The sequence below is a fragment of the Chanodichthys erythropterus genome, chromosome 10, assembly GCF_024489055.1.
Source record: "Chanodichthys erythropterus isolate Z2021 chromosome 10, ASM2448905v1, whole genome shotgun sequence".
In the NCBI taxonomy this organism is placed as follows: domain Eukaryota; kingdom Metazoa; phylum Chordata; class Actinopteri; order Cypriniformes; family Xenocyprididae; genus Chanodichthys; species Chanodichthys erythropterus.
The window spans coordinates 60,165,551-60,182,926 of NC_090230.1; the positions used below are offsets into that span (position 1 = coordinate 60,165,551).

The 17,376-nt window shown below is 36.8% G+C and overlaps 1 protein-coding gene across 1 annotated transcript in view; it reads right to left on the reverse strand.

The window, feature by feature from the left end:
• The window catches only part of slc12a2 (solute carrier family 12 member 2), a 91,139-nt gene extending 86,879 nt beyond the window's left edge, over window positions 1–4,260 (reverse strand). The window contains exon 1 of the mRNA XM_067398448.1: window positions 3,348–4,260. Within this exon, the coding sequence (XP_067254549.1) occupies window positions 3,348–3,875 (528 nt within the window). The 5' untranslated portion in view covers window positions 3,876–4,260. The remainder of the gene's footprint in view (window positions 1–3,347) is intronic.
• Between the last annotated feature and the right edge of the window lie 13,116 nt (window positions 4,261–17,376).

The following is a 17,376-nucleotide window of genomic DNA, read 5'->3' on the forward strand; positions in this document are numbered from 1 at the left end:
GATCAGAATTGTCTAGATTTTGAAATACCATGTTTTGCTATCCATCTTATCTTTTTTTTTATTATTATTATTTTTTTTTAAGCAAAATAGGACTGGATCACCCTGATGCAGATACACACTTTTTCAGAGCACACAATCAGACCCCTTCTAAGGGGCATAGTTATGGGGGAAAAAATATGAAAGGAGAGAAAATCTATATACTCTAATGCTTTTGCATTCTCTCCCAAAAGTTTTGCATTTCCCAAGAAACTTTGCATTCATTCGCAAAGAACTCATTTTCAGAGTGAGCACAGTGTCTCTTGGGGGAACACAAAAGCATTAAAATTAATTTCTTCCTCCATCTCATATTTTTCCTCCCATCACATTGTGCCTGCAGAGCTTTCGTAGCTTCTCATGTGACCCACAACAAAAACAAACAAAAATACACTCAATAAGGTATGCAGTTGTTAGAAACAACTTTTGACTGGTTAATCTCTGATAATTGTGCCAATGTAGTTTATATACAGTGATTACAAAAAACACTTAATTAAATATTTTTGTTTGATATTGACAGCCATTTGGGGAATTATTTTATGGCACCAAGATCTTTTTAATTTATTGTACTGAAAGTTTTAATAGGAAGCCTAATGTCTACTTCTACTTTATTACTTTAACAGTTGAACTAATCAAGAGCAAAATAAAAATGTGCGTATATATTACATGATACAAATGTATTTTGACCAGTGTTAAAATTACATTTTTGTTGCTGTAATCCACCCTTCTGCTGAAATCAGGATAATCCTGATTTTTTTGGATCAAAGCTATCCCAGTCTTACTAAAATATTTTGAACACAAACTGACGATTTGATCCAGATCAAAACAAAGATTGGATTTTGTGATCTATTCTGATTTCAGAACTCATTTTCAAGATTTGATCCAATCTGATAATTGAAATCCAATCAGATTACTTTTGAACAACTGGGCCCAGGTATAAATGCCCTACAAAACACAATATGATCACTCAAAGCACTTCAAGAAGTGGTTTAAGATGCTTTCCAGACATGACTAAGTGTAAATTGATCTGGTTGTTTAAGCTACACATGTAAATTTGACCAAAAAAAAAAAAAAAATAAAGTGTGCAAACGCGTTATAACGGCTCCAGCCAGCCAGATACCACAACACTATCGCAACACACATCTTCACAGATAAGGCCTGCTGGAGAAGAGCACCTCCCTTCACAAAGCACATGCGCAAACCACTGCAAATAAAATTGTTTGTCGCCCAATCACCTTCATGAATAAAGATGGTGAGCACTGCATTCTCCCACCAGTGCTGCCTAGACTGGAAGGCTTAAACAGTGATGCGATCGCGTGAGACATATGAAGTAGCCATGGGTAAATACACCCTTAGTGAAGTAATAGCACACCTCTTAAGACACATGATTTGAGGAATCATTCATGTCTGAGGCACAAATGATGCAGGAGAACACAGTTTGATATTTAGCAATAGAGGTTTCATCACATCACTAGGAGAACTGGTACTAGTGATACCAGAGTTCACAAACAACACTAAATTGCCATTTCAGTCAGCTCTCAAAAACATCCATGATTCACTTTAGAAGGCAACTTTGTTCTGTCTCATGATTACAATTACTACTGCAATTGAAAACAAGTGCAGTCAGAGTATTCATGTCTAAGCAGCACACGCATCTAACATAGCAGAAAATGTCTTCTTCCAGACTGCTGCATTTGACATTTTAATATATTTTTTATAGATATATACACACACACACACACCTTCCACATCCGTTTATTTAACTAAGAAAACCATTCAATGGCTCTACTTCGTCCTTAACTCAGAGGAGCTCTCTTACTCCATTTGGAATGGGTGCAAAGCTCAAATGACTGGAAACTACTGTTAAAACACTTGTGCGTCATGTACTTCATCTCAAAGAGGCTTTTCTAAAACTTGGCATCAAAGTTTGTTACAAATGCACTAAACTAGATAAGCTGCCAAGTCATAATAGCCAGTGTCGTCAGAGACCTAAATCGTCATGCCTACGGCTAAAACTGCCAGGCCATTCAGAGGAAACAGAGAGTGGGTTTCAGGGCTGTGAGACCAACACGGACACAACATCTGCTGTTCATGTCAAATGAAGGGTTTTTTAAAAAGACTTACACCTGTTATAGCAAACGAATCACTTCACGAACAAAGCCGTTTAATCTTTCTCAACAACAGGCTCATTGCACGAGAGAAACGAAGACTAACAGCAACATACACACACACACTCTCAGCACTTCTGAGTCTAGTGTAAGAATGTAAACAGATTGGCCTTGTGTTTTCACAACAGTGAACTACATGTACAATGATACAGTGAAGAGTCTGATCTTCAGATAACATTTCCCATCATCACTGTCCTTATATGCACTGCAGTCACTACGCGCACAGGTCAAAGGTCACAATGGTCCGTGTTGACAATGTAAAGCGTTATAACGTTTCTCACTAAGTCAAACATTTGATATGACCCGGTGTTGAACCTAGTGTTTACCAATCTCATCAAATATCATTAGAAATTAGACATTTAAAATTTGATACTGTGTCTTACTGGCCATCATTTCATAAATACGTTACATCATACAAAACTGGGAGCAATGTGACTAGAATCCGACATACGTGTTCAGTACTAAACCACAAAACTAGTGCCCGGCATGCGTGTTCAGTACCAGCCCATTAAACTAGAGCCCAGCATGTGTGTTCAGTATCAAAACAATAAACCAGTGCACAGCATGTGTTCAGTACCAACCCACTAAACTAAACCCCGGCATGTGTGTTCAGTACCAACCCACTAGTGCCCGGCGTGTGTGTTCAGTACCAACCCACTAAACTAAACCCCGGCATGTGTGTTCAGTACCAATGCAATAAACTAGTGCCAATCACGTGCGTTCAGTACTAACCCACTAAACTACACCCCGGCATGTGTGTTCAGTACAAACCCACTAAACTAGAGCCCGGCATGCGTTTTCAGTACCAACGCAATAAACTAGTGCCAAACATGTGCGTTCAGTACTAACCCACTAAACCAGCGCCTGGCATGTGTGTTCAGTATTAATCCAATAAACTAGTGCCTTGGTATGTGTTTAGTATCAATCCACTAATCTAGTGTCCGGCATGTGTGTTCAGCACAAACCCACTAAACCAGTGTCCATTATGTTTGTTCCGTTCTAAACTAGTGTCCAGCATGTGTTCAGTGCATACCCACTGAAATAGTGCCCGACATGTGTGTTCAGTACCAACCCACCTACCAAGTGTCTGCCTATTTGTTCGGTACTAACCCACTAGTGTCCGGAATGCGTACGGTGTAGCTGTACCTTGTCGAGCTCGTCGTGCAGTTCTGAGAGGGTGGGTCTAATGAGCTTCTCGCCTAGCGGAGCGGCGGTCTGTCGGTAGAAGTCTATGTTGGGCACGGCGTCGATGGTGTTGTGTCCGAACGTGCGGAGGTAGTAGGTGTTGGTGTGGGTGTCGTAGTGATGGTGCTGCTGGCCGCCGGTGGAGGAGTGCAGGCTGCCTTCGCTCATCACCGTGTCCCCATTCTGCGCGCTCTCCGCCGGCGCGGCGTCCGGACTCGAGGCCGCAAAGTTCACAACCCGAAACCGGCCCTTGGCTTCCTCGCCGCCAGCTACAGAATCCCGAAGTCCGTCGGACGGCGGCTCGGCGACGTACGCGGGTGGGGATGAGTCGGAGGTGCCAAGAGTCTGACTGTCCCCGGCGGATTCTGACACCAGATCCACCTGAAAGCGGCTCTGGCTCGGTGTCGGACCGGCGGGTTTGAGCGCGTCAGATTCGGGTGCAGACAGATAGTCGCCCGGGGCGGCGAAGGGCGGAGGTGACGCCGACATGACGAGTCAAAAAAGCTTTCCAAAAGCTGATACTGTCCGTTAAAAGTGCAGAGAAACCGATGGGTTTGACTGAACGCAGACACTGATGCTGCAGGAAGACTAAAATAACGCGCCGTGCTTCCCTCCGAACCCGCAGCGCGACGCGCACATGCGGATGCAAATGGAGAACAGCAACACGTCCAGTCAAAAACTCCTGACAAGTTTGACGCGCAGCCCGGTATGTGCGCTCACAACGACTATAAAGACCCAGATAATCTCTGTGAATTGAGATTTCCGTGGCTAATTTACGCCGTGATGCTGCGCGACCTTGCCGCAACTCCTCCTTTCGTGCCCGCGAGTCTCGCTGCTTTATACGCGCACTGCAGCAGGAGGACAGCGATGCTTGGTGACATCGCGAGAGAAGGCGGATTCGCGAGATTTGCCCGCTCCATCTCTTGTACTGATCAGGGGTGGAGACTACAGCAGGATCAAACACCGGCAAATGAGAAGTTGAGTCATAAGTAGATTGCCCTTGTATTGTGACATTAAGATGAAATATAAGTGTATAGCTATATATTTTTTCTTAATTTTGACCAATATATGTTGGTCATAATGTTTGTTTATCTAGAGAGAGGAGACAGAGACTAATTGTCAGGTCACAAATGTAAGGTTTTGAGTCAAAAGTCCATTTAAATAAATGCTTGTCAAAATATGCAAAATCAAAATATATTGTACCAAAAATACAAAAGACACTGACACACTGGTCACTATCTAAGGTAGATGTGAACTTTAATGGCAGAATCCCACACCTCCCCTATCAATATGGTGATTTTACAAATACATATACATTATGTTACTCTTTTTCCTACCCTGACAATTCATAGCAAAAACACACCAAAATCCACCCTAAATACAATTTTTGAATTACATCTAACTACATTTTCTGAAGTCATTCAATAGCTTTGTGTGGTTCCAGTGGCAGTTGTCTTAGACTGAAACCCAGCATGAGAGGCGGCATTGTGCTAAAGCCTGCGGCCCTTAATGTCAGTCACCAGTGCTCTTGAAGTCTGGGGAGAGAAGTTTACTGCACAACCCTTGGCAGCAGGCCTGCGTTACACTGACATTTCATGTGAATGCAGCCAGAGATGTTCTTATTATGGGGTGATACCAAACTCCATGGCTCTACCATTGGAGAAAGCAGAATGGTCAATATGGATCATGTGTGCCTTGATAAATCACATTACAACCTTTACGTTATTGAATTTTTGTGTTATGTGACAATCACTGTTTGTGGAAACCATAGAAATAAAAGAGAAGTGCCGTAAAGTGAGTCCTGTTTGCAAAATTGTCTGTGACTCCCCTTATAAAACATAATTTTCAGTGTAAAGTCTAAAAATATATCAGTACAAAATAAATGTTTAATGAGAAATATTAGCCGATTGGCTGTGAATACATTAAATGATTAGCGTTTTCCCCACAAAAGCAGTTTTTTCTGCATACAGTGAAGCTTCTCTTCCATTGACAGTCACTGTCTCAAACCCACTCAAACTGGCCTCTGGTCTCCTTCCTGTGTACCGCAGCTTTGTGCTTTCTTAACCCTTATGCGGTCTTCGTTTGGGAAGTACACTCAGGGTCTTCGGGGTCTCCACAGACCCCAGGCAACAAAATGCAATTTTGTAACAAAATACTTGTTTTTTTAAAAAACATTTAATTTTACTCTTTTTATTAATGTTTTTACTCCATGTTTGTACAGTTTTTGGAGGATTTATCATATTTTTTAAATTTATATAAATAAATTAAAAAATATTTTTTTAAAATAGGTTTTTATACAAAAACAGCTTTTTATGTAAAATTCACTTTATAAAAGACCCACATTTCTAAATTTCATTCATGGGGATAACATGGATAATTTGACATGGTTTAGTGTAAGATTTTTGCCCATCTTTTGGAAAATGCAGTTTTAAAAGTAAAAAAACTATCATTTTTACCAGTAGATGGCTGCAGAGCTCCACTATATGCTATGTGCTATCTGACTGACTGAAAGACATCTTTTCATAAGTTTTTTTCAGTTGGATTCATATCTAAATATTATGAAATCACAATTATAACAATAAAGGGTACTTTTTGTCAAAGTTTAGCATTTTTTGTAATGAAAAAAAATAGTTTTTCAATATTGTTACATTATGATGAGACTCCACTGTGAAAATGGACAAAATTCATCCTCAAAATCAACATTTTGGAAAAATTAATTTTTTTCAGTACAAAAAATGCTAAACTTTGACAAAAAGTATTTTTTATTGTTATAATTGTGATTTCATAACATTTAGATATGAATCCAACAAAAAAAAACTTATGAAAAGATGTCTTTCAGTCAGTCAAATAGCACATAACAAATAGTGGAGCTCTGCAGCCATCTACTGGTAAAAGTGATTTTTTTTTACTTTTAAAACTGCATTTTTCAAAAGATGGGCAAAAATCTTACACTAAACCATGTCAAATTATCCATGTTATCCCCATGAATGAAAGTTAGAAATGTGGGTCTTTTATAAAGGGAATTTTACATAAAAAGCTGTTTTTGTAAAAATATTAATTTATTTATTTATTTATATAAATTTAAAAGATACGAGAAATCCTCCAAAAACTGCACAAATATGAAGTAAAAACATTAATAAACAGAGTAAAATTACATTTGTTTTTTAAAAAGCAGTTATTTTATAACAAAATTAAATTTTATTGCCTGGGGTCTGTGGAGACCCCGAAGACCCTGAGTGTGACCCTTTTTTTTACACTAACATAAAAACAAGATATCACTCCGATTTTTTTTTTCTTTGTAGATCTAGAAAGTGTTAACAACGGTACAAAGTTTCATGTCATTTGGACAAAGAGAATATTTTTTTTTATTTGAGCAAACGTCGTTTGGGGTCTGTGCAGACCCCAAAGACCCTATAAGGGTTAAAGCAGGTTCAGTGTAGCATCCAGAGCATGTGAGCGAAGCGGAGCGGTGTGACGCTCCGCTAAGTTTTCCGCTCTATGGACTTGCGCTCCACTCAGTCGCTCAACCGCCCAAGCAAGCGCTCCGTTAATATTCCGCTCACGCTCGCCGAGTCGCCGTAAACCAATTCTCGCTCAGATCCCGCTCCGACATAAAATTGCTCTAGTAGGCCTAATTGTTTACTGTTTGTACCGAAATTCTTGGATAATTGTATAAAATTATTTATGCTGAGTTGCTGATAAATAGCAATTAGCCTATCATGTTTCAAAACGAAATATATAAAAAATAAATATATTAATTTAACCTTAGCAAACATACCTAAAATGCAAAAACTGAATAAGTGTATTTGATTTTCGTTAACTTTTATTTCCGTGAAAATAGGCTAGCTGCCGTTGTTGTGCAATAGAACATTCAAAACAGGTTCATTAAAACAAACGCACACACACGAGATGAAATATGCGTAGATCTTTACAAAACACATTTTGATTATAAAGCCTGTGAGAAGCATAAACAAGATAAAATGCACTTAAAGAATGCTTAGATTATGAACTGACGTCGATGAAAGAAACACTTTATAGTGTCAAGTTAAAATAGACCATAACTGCGGGGAACTGTGGTCTATTAAAACGTCTCTTGATGTTTACTGGATTTTAGAATTCACTTTAAGAAACATTAGCTTGGACAAAGCGTCAGGCTTCAGGCTCATTCGGTGTGCCCGGGAAAGCAATCCAGCGGCAGAAAACACTCGCTCAGCGCTGGAAGAACCACTGGGGATGCTGAAGATTTTGCGGGCATTCTGGGTTGAGCGAGCGGCGCTGAGCGTATTGAGCGAGCGGAGCGGAATCTTCAGAAAGGCGCTCTGAGCTCTTAAGGAAATATTACCACTCCGCTCCCCGCTCCGCTCCCACTCCGCTCCGCTCACATGCTCTGGTAGCATCACACAAAAGCAAACGTATTTAGTTACTGGTGCTATTGTGGGAACATACAGAGTGTCACTAGTCATTGATTTTGCCAAGTAAGACATGTTCCTGGATCAACATATTTTGTAGATCCTGGAACAACATTACTGTCTGAAAATTTAATCCTGACCTTATCCCTACCTCTAACCCTAATCCTACCCATAACTTCTCCCTAAAATCAGAGTGAAATAACACTGATGTAGAAGTGGTTGTAAGCCTAAACTTTACATAAACTGTAAACTTGTCCTCAAAATGATTGGTTGATTGAAATGTTGTTCCAGGATAAACAATGTTGATCCAGGAACATGTTGTACTTTATAAAATCACATTCACTCTTAGGACTACAAAGAATAAATTCTTTATAGATCTGGGTCCATTTGTATAAAACGTCTCGGAAATGCTCTTAAGAAATAGACTTAAGCTTTGACTTAAGTGTCAAAACATTCTTAGTTACAAGTAGGACTTGTCTAAGAGTAGGAGACTTTTATAAAGAAGCTAAAAGCAGCTTTTAGTAAAGTCTAAGACCTATTCTTAAGTGCTGACTTAAGTGTTGTGAACTAATGGCTACAATTATGTCAACTCAAAATGGCTGCCCTCAACCTCTGAATCAGTCAATAGTGAGCCTACAAGCATGAAGTCGACAGAAGCACGACACCAATCATTTACTGTATTTGTGTGGAATATTTTTCTATTGATATATGTCTCCTCATCTACAGTTGGAGCAATGATGTGAACATGTGTTCCTTCAACAGTTCCAATAACTGCAGGAAAGCCCACAAATCCTCATAAAAGTGGCTTGTATTTGCCACATGGTTTGAAAGTCAGTAGGAAAGTCAATGAACTGCTACACACAAAAAAAAAAAATTAAGTTGAAAAAAACAGCTGGAGGAGATTTTTGAGTTTTGTCAACTTGTTGTTGTATAACAAGTTCAATTTACAACAATCTCTACAATCTCTACATCTCCTGCAGCTGGTTGCCCTAAACTTTTATGTTTTCTCAACTTTTGATTTTTTACAGTGCATAGTATTGTGGCTAAAAGTAATGTCTAGGAAAACTGACTTATTCAAGTTAATTTGTGTGTTAAATGTGTTAAAGATGTAAGCATATTGTAGTTGTGCTTGGAGTCAATTGTTTCATTTGTGATAAAGAAATGAAACATGAACATTGTGCAGACATTATTTTTGACCAGGCTGTAATATAAAGAAATTATGAACACATTATGAATGAGAGAACCAATGAAATATTAAAAACTGATTATGTTGTAGTCAACGTGTTTTTTTGTGTGTGTGAGAGCTTTTTTGTTTTTCTAAAACCTGTTTTTCTAAAACCTGTCTTCACCAGTGCACTGCTGCATTTTTCCAGTTACCAAAAAATTTAATTACTACTTTCATTTCCGCAGTTAGAGAATTGATTGGTTGAGTGGGATACATTATTACATTTAAAGTTATAAAAAGTTTATTCAATGTTATTACATTTATTAAAATGTATTAAATGTATTATTAATTTAATATTTTATTACATATATTTAAAGTTATTCAGCTTCTCACTAGGTTAACAATTCCATGTCATCATTGTCACAAACTGCCTGTTTTGGTTTTGTTTTCATCTGTTTCTATCTACTACCTGTTTTACTTTGTTCCAGTTTCCTGCTCCTCGTTTGTTACTATGGTTTCTGATTAACGAGTCATCACCTGTTCATCATTTCAGTTCAATCCACTGATTCATTTTTATTTTTATTGGAAAGTGTGTTCTCCTCTCTGCTGCCATATGTTACTCCTAACTAGGTTAGTAGACCTCTCCACCACTCAGAGCGATTCCACCACTCTTAAATAATTAGAACCTTTATGAATCACACTTATTCAATATTTTTAGGAAAAAGAGTAAAATTATGTCATTCTTAGAATTTTGACACACTTAAGACTAAAATTTTACTCTGAGCTGCTTTTTGTATATGGGTCCTGTTCACATGATTTTGTAAGCAGATACTCACAGATTTGTAAACTGTTTCTTTACTTCAACAGTTCTTGCCAACAGATTTAGTAACTCTCATTTTTGCAAACTGTACTTTCAGATATAAACCTTTTAGAAATCTTTGCCCACTGAGAAAAAAAAAAAAAAAACAGTGCACAGTTACACCGGATGAACATATTCAAATCATTTATATGAACATATTCAAACCAAGATTCAAAACAGTATGTCATAATGAAGCCTCATTTGCTGAAATCAAGTTTAATTAATACACACTCCAGTCCACTAATTCAAAACAAAAGAATCATAAATGTTTCAAAGCTTCATGAAGCAAGGTTTGAAAAATGCTCATTACTAGTGGACATGGTTTCACATGATGTTCACAGCATATGGAAATGATGTGAGAGTGTGTATAGAGGGCTGCAGTGATGACATATTTTTAGTCCAGCCCATAAGTTTGCATCACCCTGGTTCCCTCAACAAAACCCAAAAGGATTTTTCCATTGGCTTTTGGATAATTGCAGAAAATAAGGTCTGTGACAAACAAAACTTTATAGCCCAGATTCACAAACAGGGCTTACATTAAGCCAGGATTAGGCCTTACTTCAATTAGTGCATTTAAGTATCTTTTATGAACATGCCATAGAAAAAAAAAACATTACTGCATCTTGAGACAAAACAATGGCACTGACATATTTTAAGATATGTCAGTTAAAGTTGCTTTCAGTTAAAACAGCTACAATATGCATTTTAGTCAAGGACTAGCTTAAGCCTTGTCTGTGAAACTGGGGGTATGATTCTTACACATTTTGTTCACCATGACAATCTTCGCAAATTAACTTCAATAGACTTCATTGTCACAGTCATTAAGTTTACAATAAACTCTTTCCTTCATTATTCAAAAAACATTTTGCCTGAAAGTTTGAGTTAGAACAGTTCACAATTATAAGCACAAGGATGTAAAAATTTACTACTTGTTCGTAGTGATAAGATTTAATGTCCCTGACAATATGTACATAGACACTTGTTAACAAGTAAAAGCTTTTAAAAAAAATCACATGAGCGTATTACTGATGTATTTTTTTGTACAATACAAAGTGAAAATATCTTGAGCTTGTCCTAACCCATTTAAACAAAACCTCATATAAAAAAACAACACACAAACAAAACATACAAACAAAAAAAGAACACACACACACACACACACACACACACACACACACACACACACACACACACACACACACACACACACAAAAAAACAACTCCAGGATTGACTCCAGGATGATAGAACCGGAAATGCTTGTTTCTGGGGTTTGGCCTACAAAAATACGTCAACCCTGAAGCAAATGTATTTAATTCATAAGGATGACCCCATGGGCTTTATTTTTGTCATCTCTTGGACTAGAACTGTATTATAAAATACACATGACACGTGAGCTCAAATAACGAAGAAAAGTTTAACCTGTAATGCATTAGCATGAATGTGCTCTCATAAGAAAATTGTTTTATTACTGCTACAGTCTGAGTTTGTTTAGTATTGCCTATGTCAGAGATCATTCAACTTTGACATGTCACATTTTTTCTTCAACTATCATATGGATAATGTGGAAATGCTCTGTACTATGGTGCTATGTTTGTCTTGCTGATCTTCAGCTGTGTGAGCTGGTGTTTTACTCCTGTGATTTTGTTTCCCTTTTATGACAGACGATCTACAGTATCTGCTTTTGACGAAGCAGTCGGTGTGCCCTTAGGCCTCAGCACTTCCTGTATGACTTCTCCTTGCCTGTTCCTGTAGTCTTCACTGGTTTCCATTTTGATGTGCTGTCAACCCCTGGCTCATGTTACAATCTGTCTGACATATTTGTTCGTGTGGGTTATCCATGCACTTTATGTAGCATAATCCGAAAATATCCATTCGTAGTCCTGTATTTGACATCAGCAGTGGCTTTCGATCCTGGTCCTGGTGAAAGACTGCATATTTTGTCTCTCATAGCACACCTGATTCAGATCATCAGCTTTTTAGGAGAGAGCTCCATCATCTGGCTAGGGCCAGGATTGAAAACCACTAATTGAAAACCAGATGCTTGCATTTACAGAACACATCAATGCTGCAGACCAGTGGTTTTCATTTATTACCAAAGAGGATATCTTAAAATGCACCACATTTTTTACACTGTAGGTTTAATCCAACAGATGCCCACAGTAATAAACATCTTTAAAGAAACTGCACTAAATAGCTATTTTTTTCCCATGTAACAATTCAGATATATTACCTTGGTAGTCTTAGAAGAGCAGTTCCAGCTGCTAATCAAGTTGAACAAACACAAGCTGTTCACTCTGACAGACAAAATGCTTCTCCTGTACTCACTGAAATGAGTGAAGGCCACTTTGTTTTACAAAAAGACTTGATTCAAGTCACAATTCATATGTTTTCAATTCAGTTCAAATACAATTTTTGAAAATTCAGAACAATTTATTTTGAAGTGTTTCAGTAAGTTCCAAGATTTGGGGGCATTTAAACTGTATATAAAAAGGATGAAAATAACCCTAATCCATACTTTAAAGGGGTCATTGTTGGCCTACTATAAAAAATATCCTGTAAGTTTCAGAATTCAAACCTTCCTTGTTAGTCCAAAAACAGCTTTTATTGAAACCATGCTCCCAAAATGACTCGTTTCGGATTTTGTATCAGTATAATGTCATAATGTGAAAGAATTCAGCAAAAGCAACAAAACAATAAAGATTACAAAATGTTTTGAAGTAATAAGTTGTGGAAAAACACAGTCTTTGCATTGCCTTCCTTGTGATCCTAACATTAAGAAAGTATTGGTGAACTTTATTTTTATCTCAATGTTTCAGGTCACATCAGTAAGATACTGTTCATTTTTTTGCTTCATACTGCAGATTTGTTTTTAAACAAGATACAATTTGACGCAGGCTTTTCAGAAAGACTGAAAATAAAAGATGATGCAGTGATGACTGTATTGGATCTGAAAGCAGTTACAACACATAAGTGTGAATATTTTTACCATTTGTCACTATTGCTTTGTTACACATTGTTTGATACTCACTTTACTTTCAGTTTACTGAAAAAGATGAATATACGCTGAATATAAGAATGACAGTGCGACAAACAATAGTCATTCATTCATAATTCCGTTTACATGTAACACTGTAAGTTATCATTTGTCAGTTATATCTGTAGTAAGTACTTAAACTTTATTTGCAACAACCAAGACTTATAAAGCATATAAAGGTTTGACATTATTGGCAAATGTTTCAACTATGTAACAAGATAAATACCATTCTTTAGCATCTTAGTTTCAACACTAATATAATGTAATAAAATACAATAACTTACGAATATGTAAGGAATAAAAATAAAGATGATTAATTACCATGCTGTTGTAGCAAATTGGCTCAAAAGAAATATGAACAATTAATCATAATTAGTTATAATTAATTATAAATATTTGGATCAGTCAATAAAATTAACTCAATGTAATAAACATTAATATTACAATCAGTTAACCTGTTTTATTAACAATGAACACAATGTTAATTGTTTATTAATTCTAAGAAATGTTAATTTCCAGGTTATGGGAAAGAACATTCTTATTGAACAGTGCTACTCAGAGCCTGTAGTCAGGATCTGCATGATTAGGGACTCCAGTATATGAGCATGAAACATGGACAACTTTACGTGTGACATGAACAAGACGTTATTAACTAGACTAAACACTTAAACTACTCTAACATTCACACACATACATGCATACAATTTACCAAGGGAAAGAGAGAGCTGAAGCAGAATACAGGAAAGCAAGAAGTTATTGCATTGTTTGAAATTCAGCAGATCAACCAGCCTTGAGCAAACCATCAGTTTAGTTCTAACAAACCCCTTTTTTAAAAGGGGAGTAAGAATACTTAATGTATCAAATAATGAGACTAAGTTTGATGCTTGCATGTCTCATCCATTTAAACTGAACTTTCCTGATGCAATTTGTTGAGAGAGAACCAGTTGGATTCAGAGGATCTTTGGTGAATGGAAGGACAAGGCCGAAGTCTGGCACAAGCTTAGGGTTCCTTAGAAGCTTCTAGAACAGCATCATCTTCACATCAGCATTTTTCAGTAAAATAAGAGAAGGGGGCTGTGATCCTGTGATCAGACAATTTAAAGTGAAGATGTCACACCCTCTTAAGATGTCTGAGCCAATAAGGAGTTGTTCCTTCGGAGGGAACTTTTTTACAAGTCTTTGTTCTCTAGTTAGATATTAGCATAAGATATTGGATTGGATGTATGAGAGAAGAACCTTCTAGATTCTTATAATACTATTGTGTCACAGAGTTAGCAACATGTAACATAAATTACCAAATAGGAAATGAAAGTTGGAGTCCATCGATACCAAACATGCTACCCATGTAGTTTTAGTTAACCATAGTATGCAACCCTGAAACAATAATACCAAAAGAGTTCAAAAGAGAGAATTAATACATAGACCAAACCCTATAAAAGGAAAATCATGAGATGGGAAAATTGGATACATGTTTATACATTTCTCAAGTGGTTTTCAAGTTTTCAAAATAATTCCACATATATAATGGCGGGGACGTTGAAAATTATTTTAATATGCAAAACTGTTACCCAATCATAGCAGTGGGCGTTTACTTCCAAATCTTGAATGAGACACGCCCATCAAAACTGAGTGTTCAAAAGAGAGAGTCAAAAACAGGTTAGAAAATAGCCTATTAGTTCTAATTTTTTTTTTTTTTTAAATGTAAAAATCTTGCTAACATTATGAGGGCTCCTCAAGGAACTTTATAAAAAATTTTTAAAAAATGCAGTTCATGAGTCCTTTAAATTATGGAGTATGTTTGAATTTAGCTTTTGTTTCTGTAGGGTTGGCCAAGTACAGATAATATTTCCTGTGAACATTTTTCCTCTCTACAACGTTCCTGTCTGCTCATGAAAACAACTGTGTCTGCTAACTATAGATTTGTCTTCAAATGATCAGGTATGGCAGCATTCCAAGTCACTGAGAAAATCAGTGAAGCAAACATCCAAACAGATCACATGTTGACTGCACTGAGGTTGGTACAAATGTACAGTATATCCACACTGTGAAAATGATTAGGAGCATATAAACCCAGATAGCAAGCGACCAAGGCAACAATGATGTGTCAATGTTAATGGCACTGAATTAATGTTACAAGGTGATGTTGCTTCATCGTCACTTTTGCACCCTGTTGAAACAATGTTGAAATTTTAAGAAAAAATAAACTTTAATTAAACAATTTAATCAACTAAAAAGAAATGTATACCTGTATGATATTAAGCTGTAGCCACACTGGACCAGGGGTTTGGTAAGGGCATGGATGGATGAATCAGCTGCAGGTGCCATCTTCTGGCGAGACGTGGGAATTAATTTGTTGCAAACATCACAGTGTATTATGGGTATTCTCTAACCACTGAGCGAACATTGTTGTACACTTGTTATCGCGTTGCATTATGGGATTGAATGAGTGCACTCAACAATGTCCACTATAGTTTCAAATGACTGTCCCCTCAAATAGTGCCCTAGGGTATATGGGGCGATTTCTGACACAGCCCAATATTTCAAACGGATGGTTCAGGATCTGTCCCAATACTCATATTTGCGGTCTTGTTCACATGAGAGCGTGTGCATGCAAAAGGAAGTGTGTGCATAAGACTGTCACAGATCTGAAAAAACACCAAAGCTTTGCATGTGAAAAGGGTCATTTCCGGCAATGTCTGGTCATGATAAACTGTCATGTAATTTCAGGTTTGCTGGATGTATGTGGAAAAATCCTGAGCCAAAGTACACAGTAAATTTCCAGAAATACCCTGATACTTGGGGTACATGGACATGTACAGGTATCCATGAAACTTCACAGACATACATGGCTGAAACACTACTGGGTGTGAGAATTGATGGCTGTCAGCTGTGAATTAAGGCATTTCATATGTTAAAGACCGACCGTTACGGTGCTCCCTGTGTTCTTAGATGGAGGGAGGGGTGTGAGCCAGGGAAATTTCACAAAACAGCTTTATCTTCTTTTTTTTTTATCATGTAGAGAACATCTATGTATGATTCATAATTTGAAGGCATCCTCTCCCTATCTTCATTCTTCTTTCCATATCATTTCACACATTTCTCCAACTATGAATGAATGAATGAAGCATTTGTACAGCTCTTTATTATGTAGCTTACTATTGTACTCCCAAAGTGCTTTACTGTCATATCAGGAGCGAAGTCTGATTAACAATACTGATCGGTTAGCAAGAAAGCAATTCAAGGCATTATAGATTTATATTTGTGATTCCAAAGGTTTCTTTATTTTTTCTATGAAATCTGTGGTGGACCTTAATTGTGACATTTACTTACAAATAGTGCAAGACTGTATAGCATCCCTAGTAAAAAAACAAAAACAAAAAAAAAAAACAAATAAAATATATTTATTTCATACTAAGTACACTTCAAATCCATTAACATTTATTTATATATCACTTAAGACTTACTGATATAAAATTATAATTAAAGTTTATTTAGAGTATTTCTTTATTGCACAATGCACATTTCTTAATATAATGCCTAAAACGTTTTTAATATCACTATTAATAAAGATTGTATGATTTTTGTATAATATCAATCTTTAAATGCAAGATATTTAAAGTGTACCTAAAGCATACTTGCAATAGTTCTACTTCAGCACAATCAAATATACTTAAGTATATCTTTAGTTGGACCTCAGCACTACAGCACTACACTAGTTCCTACCGTTCACTCAGTCTTTGTCCGATCACCGTTATGTTTGGTTGTGTTATTCCTGCCTGCTTGTTTGGTTTATATTCATTAAACTTGGTGTGTATTGATATTGATCTGTTCGTCTTCATCTGCCTGCCTCAACTGTGACAGTATACTTAGTACAAAATAAATGTATTTGAAATACATTTTAGTATACTTTTTTTTTCACTAGGGATAACTGTCATAATGAATGCAACAGCTTGATTTATTGACAGATAAATGGAGTAAACATTGCATGAAAATAGCTGTGGTACACAAACACATGAGACAACACCTAGTTTGGATGAATACAGTCTTTGTTTTGACAGGCAGATGATGGAGTAGAAGAGTAGAGACGATGGAGCCGAAAATGCTGGAACAGACGATGGATCAGAGGATGGAGCAATTGTGTAAGAAACCACTGGAATATCTCAACAGTCTGAGGGAGTCTATGCTTGTGCATTGACAATGTCCTCCTGGGTATAAATATAGTAATTGATGAGAGAGTCAAATTAAGTCAGCTTAACAAAGCAGCTTCACAATAGTACACAGAAAAGTAACAAAATTAATAATACAAATTTCATCAAATATGAAACAAGTTGAAATTCTGCTGTAAAGCGACTCTAGGAAGACAATAGTGTGATTATTCAGCTCAATTGTGTTTTGTAAGGATTCAGTTCAGTTCAATAACTGTGTAAAGTTTAATTCATTATGAAATAAGCAGTTCTATACTGAAGACAATAGTGTTGTTATTTAGCTCAATTACCAGTGCTTTTGTTCTCATATAATACTG